Raw genomic sequence first — 18379 nt, forward strand, 5'->3', positions numbered from 1 at the left:
GGGAGCGGGTGTTCTTCCTCAGAGCATAACCACAGCCACAGCGACTCGACTTCTGGCCTCCAGATCCTACAGAATGGAGGTAATTCTAAGCCACCTGTCGGTGGCAACTGGGTATGGCAGCCTCAAGAAACTAATCATGCCCTAGCCGGGTTTGCTCAGTGGATAGAGCATCGGCCTGTGCACTGAAGGATCCCAGGTTTGATTCTGGCCAAGTGCACATGCCTCAGTTGCTGGCTCGATCCCCAGCGGGGGTTATGCAGGAGGCATGGATCAATGACTCTCTCATCATTGATGTTTCTGTCTATCTGAAACAATAAAAATAAAAAATAAAAGAAACCCACTAGTCAAGAACTTTTTACTTTCACTAGTATGAAGCTGTGAGCTGGGCCAGTTTTCACAAGAGCAGTTCCACCTGGGCCCTTCACGAGGCCCCCCCCCCCCACCCGGGTAAGAATACAGAATTCCCCTCAAACACACCTGCCCCAACTTGACTCAGGATGTGCTGCTCCTCCAAGGGCCCCAGCTTCGAGCCCCCAAGATCCAACCTCCACCTTACCCAAGCTCCTGCCCCTTCCTCAAGCCCCCGCAGACTCCCAAGAGCCGGAAGGAACTTTGCAAGCTCCAGGTCTGTTAGCATCCCATCCATAGGGCTTTTTGCACTCTCCCCTCACCTGTGCCCATGGGTCAAGTTTGAACACAGATGCTGCCAGCCATAATGGACTGTGCCCAGCTGATCTGCCCACACAGCTCACCACAGACCTTCTCCAGTCCCCTCACCAAGGAGACCTTATCTCACCTGTCTTCCCTCTGACAGAGGGAGAGGAGCCGGGAGCTTCATGGCGCATGCCCTTTGGGAAACGAGATGGCAAGTCCGGAAGGGACCAGATGGGGAAAAAGGACAGGAGTCCTGTACCATTATGTCAGGGGACATGGACTGGGACAAAGATGAGTTCAGATCTGACAAATCAAATTTCAACAGTGAGGCCCAACCTGTTGGCTGCAGGGTAAGAGCTGGGAGCCTGAACACAGAACAAAGCATACAGCCACTTAGTGAAAAAAGAAAAAAAAAAGTCAACTTTAATTGTAACTGGTCAAACTGTGTCCAGGAATGTCTTTAAACAACCGAATAAAACGAACATGATAAAATCCTCCTACTGAAGAAACCACGCTTCTGCCAGCCCAGCACCTCCGAGGCTCAGGCCAAGGGCAGCCCACATCCAGGCCGGTAGGGCCCCCGTGCAAGTTTCTTAGGCCGAGAGAGACCGGGGGTGGGCGAGGACCCGTTCCTCCTGCCATCGTGCTGGGAACCTAAACAGTCAGTCACCGGTGGGGTGCACCCCTCCGCACACCCATCCCTGTCCCAAGGTAAGTGGAGACGCTCTGGACATGCTCCTGAGGCCTCAGAGCCCTCCTGGACATCGAGCCAAAGCTTTACTCCAGTCCGCTCAGATGGCACTCCCAGTGCCCGGATGGGAATAAGACACGCACTGGAGAAAACCTCCAACGCCCCATCGTCTCCAGGCCCGAGTCACAGCCGGAGAGAAAGACGACGAGAGCCGACGGAAAGCAGCAGCTCAGAAGACACGCTCGAACTCCGTCTGGTTGGTGTTGGTGGGGTTGCGGCTCTGGTTGGTGGAAGGCTGGGTGATCTGGCTGCCCTTCCGGCGTGGTGGCGCCAGGTACTCGAACATGGAGGTCAGGTGGGTGGAGAGCATGCCCTTGAGGTCCGAGGGCATGGGGTCGGACCAGAAGAAGTCATGGTTGAGGGCGTCGTCGCTGTCGATGCGCTGCGCGGGGTCCAGCACCAGCAACTTGTCGATGAGGTCCAGGGCGTAGGGGTCGCGCACGTAGGCCTTCAGCCTGTCCTTCACCTTCCGCTTCTGGCCCTTCACTAGCTCCAGTTTCTCAAACAGCTCGTACTTGTCCACGTTGGGCCACACCTGGGGAAGGCACGGAAGAGGATGACGTTAGTTCAGGAGCTGAGTGGCTTGTCCATTGGTCAAGCACCTGCAGGGACTAAAACTTCCCTGACCAGATGCTTCCGCACCACCCAAGGTCTCTAAGGTCAAAGCAGCAGTGACCACGTGTTTGGCACCAAGTGCCAGGTCCTTTTACATAAATCGCCTGGAACACATGTGCCACAGCAGACACGGGCAGTTGTTTCACGAAAGAGAAACTCAAGACAGGTGAGAAGTCCACATGCCTCGCCCCAAGCCACAGAGCTGGAGGCGGAGCGGACAGCCTGTGCAGCTCTCAAGGCAGGCCCTGACCCTCCACCTGCCACCTCTCCAGAGAGGAGCTCTCCTCTGTTCCACTCCCCGTTCCTCCCCTGCCAGGGAGATTCTGGTCTCTGCATCCTGCAGGGCCCAGGGGCCGGGGCAGCCTGGCCACGCACCTCGGGGGTGATGGAGCCGCAGAGCTGGCTGATGAGGGCGAGCTGGTGCTGCTCCGTGTTGCCCTGCATGATGGGGCTGCGGGTCCACATCTCCGCCATGATGCACCCGGCACCCCACAGGTCAATGGGGGGGCCGTAGTCCCGCTCCCCTGGGAAGAAGAGCGCACCAGGAGGGCCCCTTGAGCCCGAGGGCCTCCTGAGACGCGAGGCCTCAGGGCCGGTGGCTCAAGGAGCCCTGGCAATGGGGGCGGGGCCAGGCTGAGTGCCTAGCCCCGCCCCGCTGCCCCCTCGGGCGTCCTCACCGAGCAACAGCTCCGGGGGCCGGTACCAGAGTGTCACCACACGGTTGGTATAGCGGTTGGGCTGGCTGTTCTTGGCCAGACTGAAGGCCCTGGCCAGCCCGAAGTCTGCCAGTTTCAGGACCCCGTCTCGGGTGATGAGCACGTTGGCTGCCTTCATGTCCCTGTGCAGGATCTGCAGGGAGGGCGAGAGGGCTGAGTCAGGTTCCCGGGGGTCCTTTAGCCACACCCACCCAGCAGTGGGGGCAAAGGTCAGCCTGGCCTCCGTCCCCCCCACCTTGTTCCTGTGGATGTAGTAGAGGCCATTGAGCAGCATCTGCATGACCTTCTTGATCTCGGACAGGGTGAACTTGACTAACACGTTGCTCAGCAGCCCAGCAAGGTCATGCTCACAGAAGTCGAACACCAGGTATATACTGCCTTTGCAGCGGTTATAGGGGGAAGCTGAGGCAGAAGGAATGGGAAGGAGGGAGGCGGGTGAGAAGAAAGTAAAGAATCCCATATGCAACTCATTTTCCCACAACCAGCTCCTAAACCCCTCCAGCCCATGGGCACCCGGCACCGTCTGCGTGCTCCTTCGCTGATAAAGCGTGTCCTGATGCCTCCTCTGGGCCGGGCTGTGGCGGCCCCGGGGAAGCACCGGCTCCCACAAAAGGACCGGAGAAAGCAGCCATAGCAGGTCTGCCTGGGCTGAGAAGTGTGTCTAGTTCCAACTTTGCAAACAAAGCCTTAAGTGATAAGCCTCACTGTCTTCATCTGAAAACGGCAATAAGAGCCAAGCAACTTACCTTTGGTTCGACAGATCTCAATCAGGTTGACCACATTCTCGTGTTTGAGGAGCTGGAGGATCTTGATTTCCCGCAAGGCTGTGATGGGGAACTGTGTGGGAGAAAGACAGGTGAGACAGAGGGAGTGAGCGCACCGCGGACCCAGGAACTGGCTCAGTCTGCGCGAAGGGGCACAGGTTGGGAGACAGGAAAATCCTGGGCTCTGAAATCAGCTCTCAGGGGCCCTATCTGAAAAACGGGTGTAAAGTAGTATGCACTCCTCAAGGAGTTGGTTTGAGACAGTGAATCGAAAGTGACACTTAATCACTTCACTATTAGTCACTAAATGCCCCACTGCTTCTGTAACCTTTACATTTTAGCTCTGTGCATGTTTAACTCGGGCATGAACAAAAACAAAAAGAGTTATTAAGAAATGTCTGCTAAGAACTAGGTCCCTGGAAACTGGACCAGGGCGGAGTGGGGAGAGGGACCTGCTCCTTTTCAGCTGAGCATTAGACACCCTTTTAAATCCACTGCATGCATTTCTCATGTTATACTACACAAAATTAAACGCTAAAGAAAAAAGGTTTAAAGACTTCCTAATTTCATAAACCGCCCTGCACTCAGGGCAAGCATGAGCTCCCCCTCCTGGCCCTAACCATATTTGCCTAAGAATGAAAATTTCAAATACTTTAATGCATTTGAGCTAGAAAATTTAATGTAGAAGTCAAGTTGCCTGCACTATGGAAATTCCCGCACGGCTGTGCCTAAGTTAGGTCTCCGCGTGAGAATCCTAGAAGCAGCGAGGTGGAAACTCAAGTCGGCTGCCTGCCACTGGGCCCATACTCACCCCCTCCTTCTCATTCTCCATCAGGACTTTCTTCAGAGCCACCTTTTGGCCGGTCAAGCGATGCTTTGCCTTAAACACCTCCCTGCAGGTGGAGAGGGGGATGCAAAACCCATCAGGACATGTTCGCAGGGCCCGCCCCTCCCCCACCAGGAGAGGAAGGCAGGAAAAAGGGGTCTCACGGGCGGGGCGGGGCGGGGCCTGGAATCGAGGGCACTCGGCTACCCACCACCAGCTCTTTGCGGTCCCTCTCCGAGCCCTTACTTTCTCCCCTCGGTCTCTTCTCACCCAGGCCGCTCTGAGGAGATCCTGCTCCCCTCACAAGCTCCCCTCTGCAACCCCTCCCCATTCCCCATCACGGGCCTCAGGCTCCTCCCCGCCAGCCAACTCCGTCGGGCCCAGGCGGGATGGGGTGCAGCCTAGCTAGACCAGGAGACAAGTCTAGGGCTAGGAGGCCTCCTGACCACCTCGGGCCGGCACCGTGCATCCCGTCGGAGGCCCTGAGGAGTGCAGGCCCAAGGCACCCAGCCCCTCCGGGCCCAACCTTACCCAAAAGTGCCTTGGCCGATCTTAGTGAGCTTCTCGTATTTGGTCACCTCATCACAAAAGGGGCACTCCACTGAGTCGTATTGCTTTGCCATGGCCGCCTCCAATGCGCCACCGCCGCCCCCAGCCGCCGCAGCCGCCGCCGCTCCCGCACCGGGTCCCACCGCCGTGCTCCAGGCCCCTCCGCGGCCGCGCCACTTCCGCCTCCACGGCCACTTCCGGCCTCGCGGCGCCGACCCCGCCTCTTCCGTTCGTCGGCCGCCGCCAGGCCCCCTGGGACTTGTAGTTCCCGGGAGGCCAGGAGGCACCGGAGCTGCAGAGGCGCCTCCGCCGCCACCGCTGCCCCCGCCTCCGCCGCCGCCACTGCTGGTGGCGACCCCGATCGGGGGCGCGGGGAGCCGAGGCGCCGGGGCTGGGGCTCGGGGCGGTGCGTCCCGCTGCATGGGCCTGGGCCGCCGCTGCTGCCGAAGCCGCTGCCGCTCTGGCGCCCGATCCCGGGCCAGCCGCAGTGCCCTGCTCCTGCTCCTCCTCCTCCGACGGCGCCGCCTCCGCCGGGCTGCGCGGGGCGGCGAGCGGGGGGGCGGCCCCCAAGCCGAGGCCCGGGGGCTCCCTGGCCGGGCTCGGGCCCGGGGCGGCCGGGAGAGGGGGCGAGACGGGAAGAGCCGACGAGGAGGCGGCCCCAGAGCCCGGGAGGGGGCGCGTTATAAAGGGGGAGGCGCCCAGCCCTCTCCCTCCCTTCCCCCTCCACCCGCCCCTCCCTCCCGCCCTGCGCGGCCGCACCTGCCGCCGTCGCCCGCCCGCCCGCCCGCGGCCCTCGGCGCGTCACCGCCCGCGGCCCCTCCCCCGGTCGGAGGTGGGGCCCACAGTCGACACCTGGCTGCGGGGCGCCTCGGCGCGTGCCTCAGTTTACCGCCACACTCCAGCTGCCGCGGGGAGCCCCTTCCTCCCGGCTCGGAGTGTCCCCCACCCCAACCCCCACACACACACACACACTGGTGAAGGCGGGAGGTAGCCTGGGAGCGGCCTCAGGTCCTGGGAGGAGAGAACGGCCCCGCCGCCGCCTCACCGGGCCTTTGCCACCGTTGACATGGCAACCGATGGCCGCCAGGGGGCGCGGCGACACTGGAAGGGGCCAGCCTGCAAAGCTCGGGCCTTGCAGCCTCGGACCCCCCTGTTCTCTGGAGACAGAGATGGAAACCACAGGGCCCTCCGCACCGAGCTGCGCTGGAGCCGGTCCAGCCTTGGGGCCGTAATCACAAACAGCTAATATTAACTCCGCAGCCCTGTGTGCACAAGTGCTAGGCGTTCCCGCTGAATCCCCCACCAACAGCCTAGGATCACAAACCCATTTTACAGAAGAGGCCACTGAGGTTCAGGGGTGAGGTGACTTGTCCAACCAAGTGCACAGAGCGACAGAGCTGGGACTCACCGCTGGTCTGTGTGAAGAGGATCCCCTGAGCCAGGCTGTTCAGTCTGGCCAGGAAGGCAGCAATGGTGTCTGTGGGAGGCCTCCTGTCCTCATGCCAGACACCAAGCCACCATCGACCCAGGGTCTCCCCGGGGCCCTGTGCCCCCTCAGCATCTTTCTGATATTTCCTTGGCTCCGGGGGTCTCGTGAGGCTTCCTCCAGCTCTAGTTACTCTACCACCAGCCCAGCAAAGCTGTTCGGTACCTCCTCTCCAGGCCTCTGCCCACGGAGGGCTAGTTCTGGCCTCCCGGTCTGGCCTCTCCGTCGTTCCCCCTCTCAGCACCCACCAGTCACTCTGAGGCGAGTCTGCATGCACGTCCCTCCACTGTCTTCAGGGAAAGCCCGTTTGCGACATGGGCGGCTCGTTCCAGCTCCCCGCCTGGGCCTGGGCCCTGGCCACACACCTCCTGTTTCCTAACTTCCCAGCCCTCCCTGCCTTCAGCGCCGCGCTCCCCGCTTGCTCCCCAGAATCCTCTCTGCCCGCAGGACACCCTCCAGGCCTGAAGCAGCCGCCCAGGAGGGGGCAGGAGTGGGTCTGGTGACCCTGGGGTTCCAAGAGACTCTGTTCTGGGCCGGGGGGGTGGGGGGGGGGCCTTCCAGGGGGGGCCTTGAGGGTGGGGTGAGGGCCAGGGAGCCCTCTCCTGAGGGTAGTGTGGAGCCAGCTGTCGAGTGACATAGGGTGTGGCCTGGGGTCAGCCTCAGGGGTACACCCTTAGAAAGCAGACCCGTGCTAGATTAGAGGTGGCGAGGACAAAAGGGGAGAAAATAAATGTAGTAACTATAATTTTTTAAAATACATTTTTTTTTTTTTTTTTTACAGAGAGGGATAGAGAGTTAGAAACATTGATGAGAGAGAATCATTGATCAGCTGCCTCCTGCACACCCCCTACCGGGGATGTGCCCGCAACCAACGTACATGCCTTTAACCGGAATTGAACCCGGGACCCTTCAGTCCGCAGACCGACGCTCCATCCACTGAGCCAAACCGGTTTCGTCTATAATTTATTGAGGGAACATAAGTGATCCGAGCCGTACACTAAGCATTTTATGAGAATCACCTCCATTCTCACCCAGGAAGGAAGCGGGCACTTTTATCACTTCCACTGTACACACAAGGATGCGGACGCTCAGAGGTGCCATCCCCTGGCCAGGGCCAAGCAGCGGCCTGGGGCCACACTGAACCAGGTCAGTCTGGCACAAACCCCAAGCACGCACCCATGCCAGGCCCCTGCCCGTGTGGGCTGGGGGTGGAGCTAGGGCACAGTCACGGCCCAGCACCAGGAGGGGGACCCTGGATGCTGATGGGTGTTGGGGGGGATAGTAGCAGCCGGGTCTGCCATGGTTTGGGTGGCTTTCACCGGCAGGCTCTGAGGCCAGGCCCCTGCCTGCTTCCCACCAGCCCTCCCTAAGTCACACCCTGTGGGCAGAAGCCTCAGCGAAAGTTCCGGTGTGTCATCACCTCCACCCCGCCGCCTCTGGCCTGAACCCCAACATTGCCAGTCACTTCCCTTCGGGGCCCTGTGCCCCAGGCTTCCCCGGGGAAGGAGGGCAGGCAGGAGGGGTCAGAGGCCCTTCAGAAGGCGGGGACTCCAGACCACTCCGCGGAAGAGAGAAATGAGGTTCTACCTGGAGAGGATTTTTCACTGATGTTGGTTTGAGGGAAGCAGTTCCTGCTTCCTTGGATCCGCTAAGCCAGTGGGACAGGCATGGGGCCAGCATTCAGTGAACGTTTGCTGACTGACCAGGCTCTGAGAGAGCCTCTGGTCTGGCTGCCATTTTACAATTAGGGAAACTGAGGCATGGGATAGGAAAGGGAGCTACTGGCCAGCTGTTAGACCCTGGCCTGGACCCTCTGTCTTCTCCCCATGACCAGGGACAGTGTGTGTGTGTGTGGGGGGGGGGTGTATGGAGGGGAGGGGGAGACTGGCTCATGGAATGGGCTGCTCTTGGCTGCTGTATGTCCGGGAGATGAGGGGTCTCCAGATAGAGGGGTACAGGACCGAGAACGGCTGTGTGGTACCCACAGCCCTAAACCACCCCGGACATTCTGCCCCACGAGGCGGGTCCTGACTGTCCCTGGCCCTGTGCGGATATGGGTTGTACCCCCGGAACTTTACAGCACCCCTCTTAGGAGGTTCCTATTTTGGGCCCCAGTTACAGAAGAGGAGACTGAGGCTCAGAGCGGTGATGTGACCTAGAGACATGCTGAATACAAAGTCCACACAGCCGGGAGCTGGGATTCCAAGCCAGGTTTTCTCACAGGCTAGGGTGATTTACCATCACCCTCCACTGCCACCCCAAACCAGACACCCGGGGCCAGCCCCGGACAGGAATCTGCGGAGACGTGCAGCAGGCACTGAGCCGGTGCATGCATAAGACCAGTTCCTCTGGGGGCCCGAGGTCTGTCCAGAGTAGGGGTGTCGAACTCAATCAGAGAAGGGGCCAAAATCTAAAATCCAGCCTAAATCGCGGGCCGAATGGTTTACTGAACAGTCATAAACTGTCATTGTGATGGAAACGCAGTGGAGTGCAGTGATGACAGCGCGGTGCGGGCCACATTGCAAGGCCTGGCGGGACGGATTTGGCCCGCGGGCCTTGTGTTTGACACATGTGGTCCAAAGCATGCGGATACAGACACAAGTCAGCTGAAACCGGTTTGGCTCAGTGGATAGAGCGACGGTCTGAAGAATGAAAGGTCCCAGGTTCGATTCCGGTCAAGGGCATGTACCTTGGTTGCAGGCACATCCCCAGTGGGGAGGAGGAGGGAGGGTGCAGGAGGCAACTGGTCGATGTTTCTCTCTCATCGATGTTTCTAGCTCTCTATCTCTCTCCCTTCCTCTCTGTAAAAAATCAATAAAATATATATTTTTAAAAGACACAAGTCATATGATGACACTCAGTATATGTTTTACTTCATTGCCACATGCGAGGGGTGTTATATGTGTCCCGTTTCAGTGATGGGGATAATGATGCTCAGAGGGGACTGACACACCCCAGGTCATGTAGGTGTGGTCTGAACTCAGGTTTGCTTGGGTCACATGCCTTTGTGAAGTTAAAGGCCTAACAGGACCTGGCCGAACTGCAGGCAGCTGAGTCCCAGACCGGGGGAGGCGGGAGGGGACGGCCATCGGAGCAGGCGCCCGGGGGCCCGGTGGCTCCATCTAGACCTGCAGGACTCAACGGGAGCCGCGTGCTGGTGTGGTCCGGCCGAGGCCGCAGGGAGGGGAGCATGGTGTCGGGAGTGTGTCTGGCCTCCACACAGGCTGAGGAGGGCCTGCGGGACAGCCACCCGCCGGCAGGTCCCCAGCCGCACTCCCAACGGCCACTCGAGGCAGCACAAAGGGGGCTCTGAGCTCAGCCCGGCCGCCACACTGAGCCCATTCATTCTCCCAGGGATGTTGCAATTGCCCTGGCGCCAGGCCCCCGGCACTGACAAGGCAACCCAGTCTCGAGGGGGCCGGACCCCGGGGTCTCACACCGTGTGCCTGAGGCTGGGGTTCCCGGCCTGACCCATTCCCGTCCCACAGCACCAACTGCCGGGGTGTGCTGAAGCCGCAGCGGGCCTGGGCTTTCACCCAACCACCCCAGGCAGTCGGAGCCGTGAGATCTATTCCCAGAAAGGGAAACTGAGTCCCAGAGCGGTCAGGTCCGCTCACACAGGAAGGATCACGCAGAAAGAGTGGGCCTGGCCGGGAAGCCAGCACTGGCTGATACCACGGTCTCAGCAGGGAGTCCGAGTCCCTGGGATGCCTCCTGGGAGAGAAGCTAAGGACCCTCAGCCAGGCCACAGGCCCCTCTCCCTCCTCTAACAACAACCCAGAAGTGGGAGGGGCACCAGCCTGAGAGCGAGGGCGCCTGCATGTCTGTCTAGTCTCTGCTCTTCTTTAGCCTCGCTTTTCTCATCTGTGAAATGGGGCAGTACCAGGATATGCCTCACAGTGGAAGCTTCTAGCTCCATGCCTGGCTGGCATGTTGGCCCCGTGGGCTGTGTTCCTTTTCTCACAGCCATGGTGTAGCCCCAGAGGCCTGGATGACAAAGCCACGCCACTGGGGGTTGCACCTGTGGGCTGCCTGCTTATCCTGCATTTGTGCCCATTCTAGAGATCAGGCGACTGAGGCTTCAGAGCAAGCATGTCAAACTCGCAGTCCAAACAAGGAATATTTTTGTGGCCAGCCAATATAATGGTATGTAAGAAACATTTTAATAAAAATTTCATAACTTGATTTTTACAATATCCTGTTATACATAATTATTAATAATGAACTACAATGTTTGCTAATGACTGGTTACTATAATCATGCTGCATTCATCTCCCTTATGTACCTTATACACAGGTGCACCATTTCTCTCCACTAATACCAGCAGCGAATATTCTAGCAGCCGATGGCCACGTCATTAGTCTTGTACTGACTGGTTTCGTGTGCGCAACAGGAAATGTTTCTCTTTTGGAGAACAAGAAAAATAGCTTTATTTGCATTGCATGACGCTTATTAATCTGCGCAGTTATTTAGTGTCTGGTAAGTTAATGTTCAAGAAAAAATATTAATTTTTATTAAAATGTTCTATTATGTTAACGATGACTCCTTTATTTCAGCCCTTTGTATTCAGCATGTCTCTAGCGAACTACACCTACGTTTCTATGAAAATGGAAGCTTTTGTTTGTTTGTTTTTTGCGGCCCACATACACCTAAACCTTGTTCATTGGGGCCGTGTTAGCCTGTGAGTTTGACATGCTTGCTTCAGAGGCTCCGGGAACTTGTGTGTGGCCCACAGAAGTAGGCCTTGAAGCCCGTGGTCTGTGCCCCACCCCCCATCCTCATCACCTGTTGAGGGGTTTCATTTCCTCATCTCTGTCCCGCCCGTGAGAGCTCACACACACACACACACACACACACACACACACACACACACATACACACACGCACACACAAACACACGCACACACAAACACACGCACACACGGGTTGTGCGGTGGAAAGCTCCAGGCTGTGGGCTAAGGGACTCGAAAGGGCAAGTTGTAACCCAGTTTGTGCCACCAACACACTGGACGGCCTGGGGCGACCCCTCTGCCTGCCTGTGCCTCGGTTTCCCCACTTCTGTACCATCAGGGGGGTGCACCGAATGACCGCTGTGCCCCTGGTGGCTTGAACAGGCGTGAGCATGCCTTGCTGGGCACCAGTGTGGCGCCAGGCTCGGCACCAAGCTGGACTGTGAGGTGGGCATCGCAAGCACCTTCTCACAGGGAGGAACGGGCTCGGGGGGTGAGCGCCTCAGCCCGGATCACACCGTGACACGGAGGCCGGCCAGGGCTTGAACTTGGGTCTGGTATCTCAGAGCCCACGGGCCTAAGCACTGCTGCCAGTCCACCCCCAGGCGGCTCAGAATAAACTGCCCTCCGCGCAGGCCTGACTCCCTGCACCCTCCCGGCCCAGAGACCAGACCCCTGACAGCTGTTGGCAGGTCCCCAGCGGTCCCCAGCCCAGCGGGCTCGGTTCCCAGAGCCAGTGGTTTGCTCCCCAGACCTCCCGGTCCCACGGGCTTGTGTTCTGCCCCTGCCCCCCCGCCAGCTTGCCGCTGAGGACAAGGCGGAGGCCCATGGGGGCTGGTCTCAGGGAGGCCCCAGCCCCCGCCCCCTGCGGAGAGGGCAGGGAGGGTAGGGCTGTGGGAGTTTCACTGGTTTAAAAATACACAGAGGAAGCGGGTGAGAGGGTGAGAAAGGGGAAGGGGAGGTGAGGAGGCAGCGTTGATGTCCAGAGGCTCGAGCAGCCTCCTGCCCGCAGGCCAGCAGCCCTGCCCGGCTGACAGGATGACGGAGAAGCCCAAGAAGGCGAGCAGAAAGTTCAGTGAGTGCCGCCCTGCCTCCCGCCGCCCGCCCTCCATCTCAGCCTCTCTCTGCATCTGCTCTCTGCGGCTCTGTCTCCTTCCTGTTTCTCTTTCGGTCCATGTCTGTCTCTCTGGAGGTCTCTGCTTCTGGGTTCCCAGGTCCTCATCTCTCCATCACTCTGGGCCAGGGTCTCTCTCTCTCTCTCTCTCTCTCTTTCTCTCTCTGGCCAGCGTGTCTCTCCATCTCTGTGTTTCTGTGTGCCTGTCTCTCCCTACCCTGACTCAGTCTCTCCTCTCATCTCCGCTACACACTCCATCTCTATGCCTGGTCCTCATTTGGTCTCAGCTGGGAAGTACTGGGATAGGGCAGGCGTGTTCGTGTGCGTGTGCATGTGCGTGTGTGTGTGTGCGCGTGCCACGGATGCTGTCCCATATCCCCACGGGCAGGGACCCTGGGACCCAGAGCAACTCAAGGAAGGGCCACACCCACCCATGGCTGCTTCCCCCAGTCAGTCCCTTCCTGGACCCAGCAGGCTTCTGCCTGCCCTGGGCCCTGGTGTCTTTGACCTGACAGCCCAGTGTGTGTGTGTGTGTGTGTGTGTGTGTGTGTGTGTGTGAGTCCAGGGCAAGGCTTCTGGCTGCATTCCACAATGAAGAGACGAGACCCAGAGTGTTGCCTGAGATTCTGTGGGACTGTAGACCGGGGCTCAGTCTCATGTCCCCAGACGGGGCCTCAGTTTCCCTCCTTGTCCCACTGCTGTTCCCTCCAGATCCCTGTGCCCAGGAGACAAGTCAGCGGGGTGAGAAGGAGGCCTCCCTCTGCTGGTGGCTCAGTCCTGCCCGGGCAGAGCTCTCTGGGGGCAGACTCCGGTGTTTTCTGAGTCTGTCAGGGGCAGAGGCTGACACCAGTGAGCGGCGGGCAGGGCTGGAAGAAAGCCCCGAAGCACTGGCCTTTGTTCGGGCTGAGCCTTGCTGTGTGACCTCTCTGGGCCTCAGTTTCCTCTCTCGTCAAACAGAGGCATCTTACCTAAATGCCAGCGTGCTTGTGGGGACCGAGGAGGCGGAGGATGCTGAGGAAGTGGGAGATGCTAGAGTTTTCCCCTTTGTGTTTAACTGGAGGTCAGATGGTGGCCGCTGCGAGAAGGGGCAGCCCCACCGCTGGGGACCAGAAGGAGGAATCCACACCCCACCCCTGCAGAAACGAGGAGATGGTATCACCCGAGCAGCACTGAGCACTGCCGCCTGGGTTAGACGGGGCTCAGCTGACAGGAAGCAGAGAACCACAGGGCCTGGGCCCCTCAGGCTGTTGACAATCCCTTTCTCGCTTCTCCCTCGCCCCAGGTGCTTACACACTCACCCCCTCCATGCAACACACACACGTGCACACGCCCACACACATGCAACTTCACCTGCAGGCTGTGGAACTAGTGTGTGGGGGGGGTTTCATTTCACGTCTCTGAACCTCAGTGTCCTCGTCTGGAAAACGGGGGGTTCAGCTGTGCTGTGGGGTTGTACTGAGAACTCAGTAAGGGGATGCGTGCTGCAAGTTTGACACGTGCAGAGCATCATAGCGATCAGCAGCTTCGTCACCATCATGACCTGCACCTCCATTACTTCTTTCCCCCTTCATTACTTTTTAAAAATATATATATTTTATTGATTTTTTAAAGAGAGGAAGAGAGAGCGATAGAGAGGTAGAAACATCAATGAGAGAGACACATCAACCAGCTGCCTCCTGCACACCCCCTACCGGGGATGTGCCTGCAACCAAGGTACATGCCCTTGACCGGAATGGAACCCGGGACCCTTCAGTCTGCAGGCCGACGCTCTATCCACTGAGCCAAACCGGCTATGGCTCCATTACTTCTTTTCCCCCCTTCATTACTTCTTGAAGACATTTGTGTGCTCGGCACCATGGTGAGCATGTCATTTACATGCTTTCCTTCAATCCTCCCACTGACTGTAAGAGGTGGGTGTCATACTCTCCATTTTACTCCTGTGGAGAATGGAGCTCAGAGGGGCCAAGTGCCTTGACGAAGGCTGCACAGCAGGAGTGGGGAAGAGCAGGGATTCCAGCCCCGGGCTGTGTGGTTGCCTGCCCTCCTGGAACCCTCAGGGTCAATAGCACGCACCTAGTATCTGTTATTATTGCCGCTGGCATTGCCATTCCTCCTTTCCCCTCTCTTCCCTGCCAGAGTTCTTCAAGTTCAAGGGCTTTGGGAGTCTCTCCAACCTCCCCCGGGCCTTCACCCTGAGACGGTCCTTGGCTCCCGCCACTATCCGGCCGAACCTAACGCCTGAAATCTTCGAGGCCACGCAGGACGACATGGTGACGGTCCCCAAGAGCCCCCCGGCATACGCCCGGTCCAGCGACATGTACAGCCACATGGGCACCATGCCTCGGCCCAGCTTCAAGAAGCCTCAGAACCGAAAGGCCACCCGGGCGGCCGGCCCTGAGCCCCACCCGGTGCCCCGAGCCCTGCCTGAGCCCCCAGGCCTGCCTGACCCCCCAGGCCTGCCTGAGCCCCGAGCCCTGCCTGACCCCCCAGGCCTGCCTGACCCCCCAGGCCTGCCTGACCCTCCAGGCCTGCCTGAGCCCCCAGGCCTGCCTGACCCCCCAGGCCTGCCTGATCCCTCAGGCCTGCCTGAGCCCCCAGGCCTGCCTGAGGCCCCAGCCATGGAGGCAGCCGAAGAGGAGGCGGGGGAGACCACAGTCCCCCCGGAGGACACAGAGGCAGCCGAAGAGGAGGCGGGGGAAACCGCAGCCCCCCCGGAGGACACAAAGGTGAAACCGAGCCCTTCAGCAGTGAAGGCCAGCCCCGTGAGAGAGCCTGAGGACCCCGGGGCAGACACAGAAGAGGAGACAGACCCCAGGAATGCACCCCCAGACAGGTAGGTGCCACCAGGGGAAGGTGAGGGCGGGACCTGCAGGGATGGGTTTCCCGTCTTCTGCTCTTAGACCCTGGAGAGGAACACCCCCCCGCCAACACACACACACATCTAAGTAAACCGCCTTAACCAAGCGCCCACTACAAACCAGGCACTGTGCTTAGCCCCCCACTCTCAATTACTTTTCAAGGAAAAAACAAAACAAAACTGGGAGGAGAGAATAGGTTCTGTCCATTTGAGGAAACGGATTCAGAGAGGGCGGGTCTGCTCCCCTCAGGTAGCACATCTAACCAAGGACAGAGTCAGGATTTGAACTAAGACCCGCCTGACGCCGACCTTGTAAGGCTGCGGTGACAATTCAAGAATAATATATTGTACTTATAAAATCCTAGCACAGTGCCTGGCACCCCACAAACAATAAACGGGAATGCTTACATTTATGATGAATAAAAGGAATGCTTTCCACCATCCCTGGCTGCCCCACGACCCACCCAGGGTGCGCTGCGGTTCCCTCCTGAATTCAGCCTCATTGGGGCGCGGAGGAGCAGGGATTGCATGTAGGGGAGGGGCTGGACGGGGAGGGGGCGTGTCAGGGGCGTGGCTTTTCCAGCCCCGGACGCTGACAGGCGTGGGGAGGGGGCGTGGCCGAAGGCGGAGGGGCGTGGCCATGGTGGGCGTGTCCTCCCCGCCGGCGGAGCGGCGCCGGCAGAGGGCGGGGGCGTGGCGGGGGCGTGGTTTGAGCCTCAGGCCCCGCCCCCAAGCCTTGCTCTGGCTCCGGAGCTGGGTGGCCTGAGAGAGGAGGGAGCCCTTGGGCTGAGGAGGTCCTCAGGCTGCAAACGGGGAACCATGACTGCCGTGGGCCGGAGGTGCCCCCCGCTAGGACCCAGAGGGTGAGTGACCAGCGGGCCGCGGGGAGGGCTGGCGGGACCGTGGTGGTCTGAGGGGGGGACATCCGTGCCCCTAGTACAACTGGCAAACCGGTGCTGGCGTAGCATCAGGGACTTCTGCTGTGACTCTGCCTGTTCTGTTCCGAAACAAGTTGGGCATTTATTCCTCAGAACAGCCCCGGGAGAGACACACTACATAGTTCATCTTACAGAGGAGGGAAGAGAGGTTTGCTGCGCCCGGTTTGACACAGTAGCGAAGCCAGAATCAGGGTCTAACTCCGCCTTCCTGCCTGTGCCCTTAGGGTTGGGCAGCCCATTCCCCTCCAGCAGGGCCAGGGCCTCGGAGAAGGATGCTCTGGAGAAGCCTTGGGAATGCCAAGTCTGGGACCCGGCCCTCCTCCCCTGGGGCAGGAGCCTGGGGGTCCTGGCCGTGCCTCTGGCATCAAGCATGGCCTAAGCTGTCAGAGGAACACTCCTTCCCCCTCGCCCCCTCAGCCTCTAATCGTCTGGAGTGTCCGGGGGCCGAGGGGTGGGTTTGCAGGTCAGGTTGAGCCCTCCTGTGTCCTGGGACCCAGTGTCCCACGCTGCCTCTCAGCCAAGGAGGAGGCCAGGAACTGCTGGGCACGTTCAGGAGCCCCGAAGCCCTGGCCCGGGTGCCCTCGGAGTCAGGAGCGCCGCTCGGCCCGTGTGACCTCAGGCTTGCCCTGCCTGCTCTGGGCCTGTCTCCCCAGAAGCCCAGATGGGCCTAGGATGGTGTCTGAGGATCCAACCAACTTGGGGAGGAAGGCATATGAGAACGGTCGCTGAGCAAGACTGGGGTCTCGTTCCCACAGGAGGCCCCATGGGGGGTCCCAAAAGGGATCCCAAGGGGGTGTTTGCAGGGGGTGCCCAGAAAGCAGCCTAATTGGCTGTCCCTCCCCCACCCCGGGGAGCAGGCGCACCTGGAGCAGAGGAAGGAAGGAAGGGGAAGAGGTGAGGCTGCAGGGGTTTCCTGGTGCCAGTTCCCTGTGAGATCATGGGATGAGGAGGAAGGAGGGAGGGGCCGACACGCAGGGTAAGAAGAGCCTTTAGGGGAGTGTCAGCCCAGTCTGCCCAGCCCAGCGCCCTCTGCAGGGAAAGCCCGGCCCGAGACCGCCGACACCCTCCCCTCTGTCTGTGTTACAGAGGAGGGAGCCCCACACCCACACCCACACCCTCTCCCACCCCCACACCCTCTCCCACCCCCACACACCCCCCATCCCCACACCCACACCCACCCCAACCCCCACCCCCACACCCACCCACTCCCACACTCACTCCCACACCCACACCCACTCCCACTCCCACCCCCTCACCCTCTCCCACCCCCACACACACCCCCACCCCCACACCCACCCACTCCCACACTCACCCCCACACCCACACCCACTCCCACCCCCACCCCACACCCCCACACACACTCCCATCCCCACACCCACACACACCCACTCCCACCCCACACCCTCTCCCACCCCCACACACACCCCCATCCCCACACCCACACCCCCATCCCCACACTCACCCCAACCCCCACCCCCACACACACCCACACCCACCCACATCCACACCCACTCCCACCCCCACACGGGGATCATCAGGCCGGGCCACCAGCAGAGGTGAGGGAGATCTGGCTCATAGCTGGCCAGGCCCTGTCCGGAGTTCCCAATGGGCACTGTCTGCCACATGGGCCATGCACGTGTGTGCGTGCGTGCGTGTGTGTGTGTGTGTGTGTGTGTGTGTGTGAGGTGGTGGGGGGAGCTTCTATTTGCCACATTTTATCAGTGAGGGGACTGAGGCTCAGAGAGGGGAAGGGGTTTTCCTGGGACCGCAGAGATGAAGTGTCAGAGCCTAGATGTGACAACCCCAAGTCCAAGCTCCTAACCACCAGGCCATGTCTGACCGCCTGCAAGTAAAAAGCTCCAGCGCTGTTTCTACTGTTGTTTCAAACGCCTTCCCATCACCCCCCGGAGAGATCTCAGGAGCCTCGTCTGCAGACGAAGACGCTGAGGTTTTGTAAGGTCACAACTCGCCTGAGATCACACAGGGAGTGCAGTTGGAATCCTCGTAGTTTGACTCTTTGCTGAGATGTCACTGTCGCCCAGACCCCATTCCGGTCCTGGGGAGGCAGCAGTGGGCTGGTCTCCGGAGCCCGTCCCCGGTGGGGAGACAGGAGGAACGGGAAAGCGAGGTATACCGTCCGAGGAGAAGCGTTAGGAAGGAAGGAAGGTTTAAACCAATAAGGGAGGGACTCGGTCTTGGGGGAGCGGCCGGCGGTGGCAGTCTCGGAAGGTTAGCCAGGAAAACCGTCTCTGAGAAAATGACGCTCAAAGAGGATGAGGTGCGGTCCCTCCTGCTCTCTGGGGGAGTGTCCGGGCCGAGGGGAGGTATGGACAGAGGTCCCCAGGTGGGGCCGCATTGGCATATTTGAGAAGAAGGCGG

General features: G+C 59.8%; 2 protein-coding genes across 3 annotated transcripts in view; one reads left to right on the top strand and one right to left on the bottom strand.

The window, feature by feature from the left end:
• Window positions 1–1047: 1047 nt before the first annotated feature.
• On the bottom strand, window positions 1048–5565 carry CDK9 (cyclin dependent kinase 9). Its single transcript, XM_036416186.2, has 7 exons — window positions 4858–5565; window positions 4312–4393; window positions 3483–3573; window positions 2972–3138; window positions 2698–2869; window positions 2396–2544; window positions 1048–1940 (listed from the first exon to the last, which is right to left on the bottom strand). Exons 1-7 carry the CDS (start codon window positions 5295–5297, stop codon window positions 1575–1577), a joined length of 1467 nt encoding a protein of 488 aa, XP_036272079.1. The 5' UTR covers window positions 5298–5565; the 3' UTR covers window positions 1048–1574.
• Window positions 5566–12012: 6447 nt separating this feature from the next.
• Window positions 12013–18379, top strand: part of SH2D3C (SH2 domain containing 3C) — a 28586-nt gene continuing 22219 nt past the window's right edge. The window contains exons 1-2 of one of the 2 annotated variants that reach the window (XM_045573636.1): window positions 12013–12166; window positions 14342–15038. In XM_045573636.1, the coding sequence (XP_045429592.1) occupies window positions 12070–12166; window positions 14342–15038 (794 nt within the window). In that variant the 5' untranslated portion in view covers window positions 12013–12069. The remainder of the gene's footprint in view (window positions 12167–14341; window positions 15039–18379) is intronic. The other variant, XM_045573638.1, reaches the window with a different exon arrangement.

Source organism: Pipistrellus kuhlii, unplaced genomic scaffold (genome assembly GCF_014108245.1).
Source record: "Pipistrellus kuhlii isolate mPipKuh1 unplaced genomic scaffold, mPipKuh1.p scaffold_m20_p_53, whole genome shotgun sequence".
Classification (NCBI taxonomy): Eukaryota; Metazoa; Chordata; class Mammalia; order Chiroptera; family Vespertilionidae; genus Pipistrellus; species Pipistrellus kuhlii.

Coding starts and splice junctions, on each gene's coding strand:
- CDK9 (XM_036416186.2), bottom strand. CDS start 5,297: ATGCAGCGGGACGCACCGCCCCGAGCCCCAGCCCCGGCGCCTCGGCTC. Junction 4,394..4,857: donor ATCGGCCAAGGCACTTTTGG/GTAAGGTTGGGC, acceptor CTCCACCTGCAG/GGAGGTGTTTAAGGCAAAGC. Junction 3,139..3,482: donor TGAGATCTGTCGAACCAAAG/GTAAGTTGCTTG, acceptor CTTCTGCCTCAG/CTTCCCCCTATAACCGCTGC.